A 7,237-nucleotide genomic window follows, 5' to 3' on the forward strand; every position below is an offset into this window, starting at 1 on the left:
TATATATATTTTTTTTTAATTGTTTTTTTTTTCTTTTTGGAGCTGGCCTCCAAGGCCACCCCGAGCTTCTATTTTGAAAGAAATCCTGGCGCTGATTTTGTTAAGAAGGGCAATTTTCTGAATGCTATTTTTACAATTTTCGTGTTGCACGAGAACCACAGAAAATGTCCTCGCAATGTCTATTTCACGCACGCACGCACGCACACGCACACACACACACACACACACACACACACACACACACACACACACACACACACACACACACACTAGGAGGCATAAAGGCTGGCTTCTCTGAAGGCGTGGAATATCAAACTGACGCTGATGCCCCCAAAACAGGAGAGATGAGACATCTCTAAGACAGGGAAAGGGAAAGGAACACCTGGTCATCGACAGAATAATCACTTCAGGGTTTATTATTCTGGACAGAGAAGAAACAAAAATATGACTGAAGGCAATCCCCCCCCTCCACTCCAGTAACAGTACAGTACACTCAATATGTCAACCCAATGACATCACAGCATTTCGAAAGAGAACCATATTACACCTAAGCAGTGGTGGAAAGTAACTAAGTACATTTACTTAAGTATTGTACTTTTTGTACAATTTTGAGGTATTTTTTTTTTTACTTTACTTGAGTATTTACAATACTTTTACTTCTACTCCACTACATCTTGGATCCAAATATTGTAGATATACAAGGCAAGCTCACAAATTGCCGGATTGTTTCAAATTGTTTCAAAAGGTTATTTGAAAACTTTGAAATGGGACAATCTGCACAATGGCTGCTTTTACTTTTGGTACAGACGTTTAACTTGTAACGGAGTAGTTCTACATTGCAATATTGATACTTTTACTGAAGTAAAACAATCGCGTACCTTTTTTTCTCCACCACTGCACCTACGGTATACTGTTGTTTCCGACATGGAGTGGCCTCTTCCTATAGTATGTAAGTACGGTTGGCCGGTATTTTCACATGAATGAGAAGCAAAGCAATAGCAGACCGACCGCTTTCTGGCACTGACCCTGCAGGAAATCACTGCGATTTACATGTAGTTTTTAGGCTTTTACATACATTTTACATAACGACAAATAACCATGCATGCTTCTCTGAATTAAGTTGAGTGCCGTGAGTGAGCCTGGCTCTGTCATTTGAATGCTTGTAGGACAACCGTCATCGGCAAAAGACAAAGCTAGTGATTGTTTGGTAACAGAGAGAAAGAGAGAGAGATAGAGAGAGAGAGAGAGAGAGACACACACACACACACACACACACACACACACACACACACACACACACACACACACACAATATAACATGTGTTCTAAGACGGGGGTTCTCAACGTTATTTGGCTGGGGACCCCCGGAAATGCCTTGTCCATGTCTCGGAGTATGTGGAAGTGCCGCATGCGCCTGTGCTTCGTGGCCCGTGATGATACAGTTAAATCACTGACTTCACCTCTGTGCTTTCAACCCAGCTTTGTGGGTCTTCGACTATAACTGGCCAATCACAGTGCAGGGCTTTCCCAGAACTGCGGTGAGATCCATAATAGCGCGGCACCCCCGTTTCAACCCAGCTTTTTCAACCCAGCTTTTTCCGTGATGCGATGGGCCGATTACAGAACGCCCACGCGACCTGCCCCCAGCACGGGAAAAAAACACATGTAGTCAGTGGCCAGAGATAAATCGCTATCTGCCTTCGTTCAAAATGTACAGTTTGTGTGTGTGTCTCACTCAGTTTGCACTGCCACATAGTGCATGCTCTCTAGGTCTTCTAGTACAGTGGTTCCCAAAGTGGGGTACGGGGACCCCCAGGGGTCCTCGAGGGGGTTCCAGGGGGTCCCCCAGCTAAACGATAGTCAGGAAAACAAATGGACCTTTATGGGTCTGTAACTCTGAGAGTGTACAAATGGAACCAAATGGACCAGAGTTAAATTAACTTGAAATTAAACGGGTTGAGAATCACTGCTAGAGCCCTAAAAATCTTCTCTTGCATATATTTTCTAATGGGGGTCCGCAGGCCAATTAGTGTCCATTTGGGGGTCCTTGACATGAAAAGGTTTGGGAACCAGTGTTCCAGTACATTACGTGTCTGAGGTTTGGCCATTTGGGGTTCGGTTCACTGTGTGCGAGTAGGATTTGCAGACTACACTTTTCTAGACGTTTCAGAACGCACACAAAGCAGCTCGCTCTCTGCAGGCTATTGTTAAACAAAATTGAGGTGTAATTTAAGCAAAATAGAAAATGGAGTTCACAGAGAGTCTGTGTGCGATAAGCACACCGTTATCCTCCTCTCTGTACCGGTACAGTACAGTAAAAATCATTAACGCGCACGCACACACACACACACACACACACACACACACACACACACACACACACACACACACACACGCACGCACGCACGCACGCACACATAATACAGGCACCTCTCCAAGCATGACATTATGCTAGTGAGCACTACAGTTTCCCATTGGCAAACGCTCCCTCTTGAAATTGAGGGATGAAGGTCTTGAAGTATGCCCTGGGAGAGAGACAGAGAAACAGAGAGAGAAAAAGAAAGAGGGAAAGATACTGAATAATAATTAAAATATATCAACTCAACTGTTGCTAAGCATATATTAATCACTACTGTATACACTTCATCGACTGGTATACCTCAGGGATCTATACTTGGCCCTCTCCTTTCTAAACGCAACTAATGGCCTTTTTTTCATCTTCTCTTCCACAGCATATTCATTTAGCCAGGCCCATGGATTAGCATGCTGGAAAAAATCCAGAGCCACGATGCAGATGAAGCAGGTTCGCACAAACATCTCCTGGTCTACCTCTCTCTCTCTCTCTCTCTCTCTGAGATATGATTACATTTGACCTTTTACCCTAATGCTAAGCGTCTCTTCGTGGGCAGACTGCTGTTCACTTCATTCCCACCAAGTTTCATCACAAACCGAACATCTGTTCAGGTTAAGTTATGATCCTCGCAGGTTGTTGAAATTCATGCATTTAGTGTTTGGTTAAGGAACGCTGTGCGTGAGCCTACTCTTATAGTGCTCTTACTGTGTGGTCTTGCACCGGAGGAGATATATTGGACACATACCAGTAAGACGCGCAAACGCGGGAAGCGAACGCAGCTCGTACATATTTGGGTTCTTTTAAGATTTATTTTTAAGTTATTCTTTTTTTAAGTCCCATGTCACCATGACTCAGCCATAACAAGGAGTCCCCAAAGCAGCTATACGTCCAAATATGGAGTGTGTTGCATCAATCACAAACAAATCACTCAGCTCCATATATGGGCACAAAGGGGGGACACATGCACGCACGCACAGACAGACATGATCTGCTAGGTCTCATAGTAAGTGCTCACTGCGTTCGCAATAAAAAGCATTTTGACTGACAAAAAACACAGCATACAGAAAATAGTGAATTAATGAATGAATAGCTCTACACGTCAATGTGTAGATGATACACATTGACAACCAGACACAGAGGAGATAAAACAAAAATATATACGCAAGATAAAGGAGTAGTTTAAAAAAAATACTTATTTGCTATCAATTAACACACTCCATGAAGCCTTGAATTAATAGAATTACGTTTTTGTCGCATTCCTGAGCCAATCATTGTGATGACCGGGTCAATAGGAGACTCCGCCGGTCCAATCCAATCCACTTCATTCATATGACACATTTTACAACGCAAGGTTAACAAAGTGCTGTACAGAAAAATAAAAATAAATACACTAGCCAAAACACAGAAAAGCAACAGCAAGAACACAGAAGAAGAACAGAGAGTAAAAACACCAGTAAGACGACCTGAGGGCGAGAAGCAGGTCTGGGAATACTGGCCTGCAGACCTCAGTGACCATGGGGGAGTATTTAAACCTCAACAAGTTCTGAGAGACACTGAGGTGGAAAACCATTCAGTGATTTAAAAACAAACAATACAATCTTAAAATCACTTCTGATTCAATTAAATTCCGATCATCAAATTATTGTCTTAGGTATGCGAGAACAACTACTTCTTTAACTTGCTTAAATTGTTATGAATGGATTTTAGTACAGCTGAGCAAAGAAGAAATGTGACTCAAGCCAAAGACAACACCTATTCTAGATTAAGCACAGCCGGGGGTCATTTGTGTGATGAGGGTGCAATACGACACCTGAATTATATCAACTAATGACCTAGGTGTAACGTAGTCCAGACAATAAGGTCCGCGCTTTCATATCTATATGATAGCTCTAAATGTACAGTGAGCATCATCATATCAATGGCATAATGCACACCACTTTATCCACGACATGCTGGGCAAGGCAAGGCGGTGCAAACAAGCTAACCACAAGAGTTCCTGTAACGTGTACAGTTAGGAATGTTACAACATGTAGCGTGTACAGCAGCTCTTGTTACAACGTGTAGCGTGTACGTGTGAGCGGAAGAGGGACCAAACGGGCTTACATCCTGTTATCCACATTCTATTGGGCGACCAGAGGCAACTTCAAAGGAAAAGAGGGCGCTGTTTTTCCTTTTCCTTTCTTCATTTGTTTTGTTGATGGGTTCCCAGAGTGGTATGACAGTGCTAAATGTTTGATACTGAACGGTGCTTAAAGACCGTTTTGCTCTAGCCTGAAAGACTGGCATCTCGTGTCCATCATGAGGGCAAACTCAAAGTAAAACGCACGCTTACAAGGTAATACTACTAATACGGCTATGATATAAAAAGCTAAACTACAACAAGGTCTTAAAATGTTCCTCTTTTAGTTGAAAGCAGCACGGATGTTTACCCTTCAGAAACCTCTGCAGGACAACCACTGAAATAGGGCATTCTTGACCAATCCGTAACCCTGCGTGTTAAAGTGAACGCGGATGGCTCACCTTCATAAATGCTAACGTTAGCTGGCACAGAAAGTATTTTAATCATGACCTGTTGTGGATCAGGGGCCCCCCGACTTGAAAATATTAGAAAAACTGTGCAAAAAATGCCCACTCACTTGGCCCTCTTGGCCATTTCGTTGCCGTCCCAGCGCGGGCTGTACGGGTAGGCCTTCTGCACCTGCGAGTACAGCTGACCGCTGCTGGTGAAGTGGTACACCGACTGGAAGGTCAGCGTGGGCTGGTCCCTGGGGAAGTACAGCGGGAGGTCCACTGACGGCCGGGAGAGAGACATTGGTTCACTGTTAAGGCCTATTCATAGTCTGGATTTTCGGTGATGAGGTGACCACCACTCCGGTGGTGAGCTGACCACCGGAGCTGAAATAACATTGAGCGGTGGTGAGTAAAAACAGAGAGATGGGCTGGAGCGGTGGCGGTGGTTTGCTCTTCACTGTGGCTCGTGACGTCATGTTGTAGTTCGGTGGTCACCTAACCACCGTAAATCCAGACTATGTATGAGCCTTTAGTATAGGGATCACGTCCCGATCGCGCTTCTCTTGCTCCCGATCCCGATCATTTTGATTATCTGCCGATACCGATTATTCCCGATCCGATATTTATATTTTTATAGAACACTTATGCCATATCACAATAGTATACAATATCCAAAATCACGGACGATATCCAGTCTAATATCATGATATGGATATAACATTGATACTAGGGATGTATCGGCCCCGACTGTTAATCAATTTTATAATCCACTTGTTTTCAGTGTTAGTTATTCAATTATCGTCTCTTGCTGTTCTGCGAATTGTTACAGTATGTGTTACTTTGGCAATGAAAATAAAGCAATAAAGCAATTTGAAATAATTGGAGAGAGAGAGAGAGATAGATAGAAGGGGGTAGAGAGAGAGAGAGAGAGAGAGAGAGAGAGAGAGAGAAGAGCAACACAATAATGAAAGAGATAATCTGGGCAGATCAATGAAACTGAAGGTTTGTGCACATGTTTTGATTGTGTGTGTGTGTGTGTGTGTGTGTGTGTGTGTGTGTGGGGGGCGCGCGTGCGCCGTGCATGTGTGTGTGCGTGCATTTGTGTGTGCGTTATTCTGAGACTAATACACATACCATGGACTAGAAAGCAAAAGTCTTTCCACATGAGTAGAAGGGTGAGCTTCGTGAATCCCTCTGCATCATACTCCACCACCCCCCTGAAACACCACACACACACACACACACACACACACACACACACACACACGAATACAAGGGAGAGAGAAACAGTGTCTAGTCCACACATTGATAGTCAAACTACGGTACATGGCAGGAGTTCTATAATATATATTTTTGTATTCACTCAGTGGAGAACAAAGTCCTTGCTGGCCGACTCACATTCCAAAGTGGCTCAGGAAGGCAGCAATGTACTCTCTCCTCTTGTGATAGCCTTGGATGACGTACTGCACCTAGACAGAGCCAAATACAAAAGTGGTGTGGTGTAAGATGTTTGGGTCTGATGCCCATCACCGATTTTGGAGAGTCCTAGGCAAGGCAAGTGTACGATAAGGTTTACATAAACATTAAGCAAAGGAAACACATTATAAAAGCAAAGTCACATGTTGAATTTAGTAAAAAAATAAAAAGGAAGACAAAAACTAAACTAAACAAAGTTAAACACCTATCTCCTTCATAGGAAACACAGATTTAGGAGTCACAAAAGGACTGTATTTTTTCAATACAGTCAAAACAAAGTAGTAAAGAAAAGTAAAGAAGTAAACACACACACACACACACACACACACACACACACACACACACACACACACGTTTGTAACACCCAACATGGGTCAGTGCGTGTTGCCAGGTATGATTATGTGTTATCTTTAAGTCCTAAAAAAGAAACACCTTTGTGTGAAGTGAGGGCCGTCCTCTGTGGCTGCCACGTGACGTCACTCCTTAGCTCGGATTTTTGGACAAAAAGCTGTTTGAAATACTTACCATTAATATCGTGGTTGCAACTGTGTTATTTAATTGACTGGCCGAGTCCTGTCCTGGGAGTACTGCTCTGGTTTTGGGGGATATCAAGTATAGTTCCGAGGGGCACTACAAAACTAGTGTCATTCGTATTTTTGACCTAGATCTACCATTGTAGAGCAACTTCCGTTCAACTTTGACCCCTCTGTCACATGGTGCTATCTTCTTTGTGCTGGGTAAACCTGCGCCGCATAGAGCAGCACAGTGCTGCCGCGTCGCTCTATATTGTCTGAATCCAGTGTTTGTTTATGTACCAAAAGAGTGACTTTGAGAGCTTGAGAGTGTACAATGTAAGTCAATGAGGAGCATATTTTGAATTATCAATTTCTAATCACT

The 7,237-nt window shown here is 43.3% G+C and overlaps 1 protein-coding gene across 1 annotated transcript in view; it reads right to left on the reverse strand.

The window, feature by feature from the left end:
- Nucleotides 1–400: 400 nt before the first annotated feature.
- The window catches only part of babam2 (BRISC and BRCA1 A complex member 2), a 99,208-nt gene continuing 92,371 nt past the window's right edge, over nucleotides 401–7,237 (reverse strand). The window contains exons 9-12 of the mRNA XM_080783457.1: nucleotides 6,263–6,333; nucleotides 5,999–6,081; nucleotides 4,990–5,143; nucleotides 401–2,525 (exon numbers count right to left, since the gene is read on the reverse strand). Coding sequence (XP_080639583.1) covers nucleotides 2,462–2,525; nucleotides 4,990–5,143; nucleotides 5,999–6,081; nucleotides 6,263–6,333 — 372 coding nt within the window. The 3' untranslated portion in view covers nucleotides 401–2,461. The remainder of the gene's footprint in view (nucleotides 2,526–4,989; nucleotides 5,144–5,998; nucleotides 6,082–6,262; nucleotides 6,334–7,237) is intronic.

Source organism: Protomyctophum bolini (genome assembly GCF_963924005.1).
Source record: "Protomyctophum bolini genome assembly, chromosome: 15".
NCBI lineage: Eukaryota > Metazoa > Chordata > Actinopteri > Myctophiformes > Myctophidae > Protomyctophum > Protomyctophum bolini.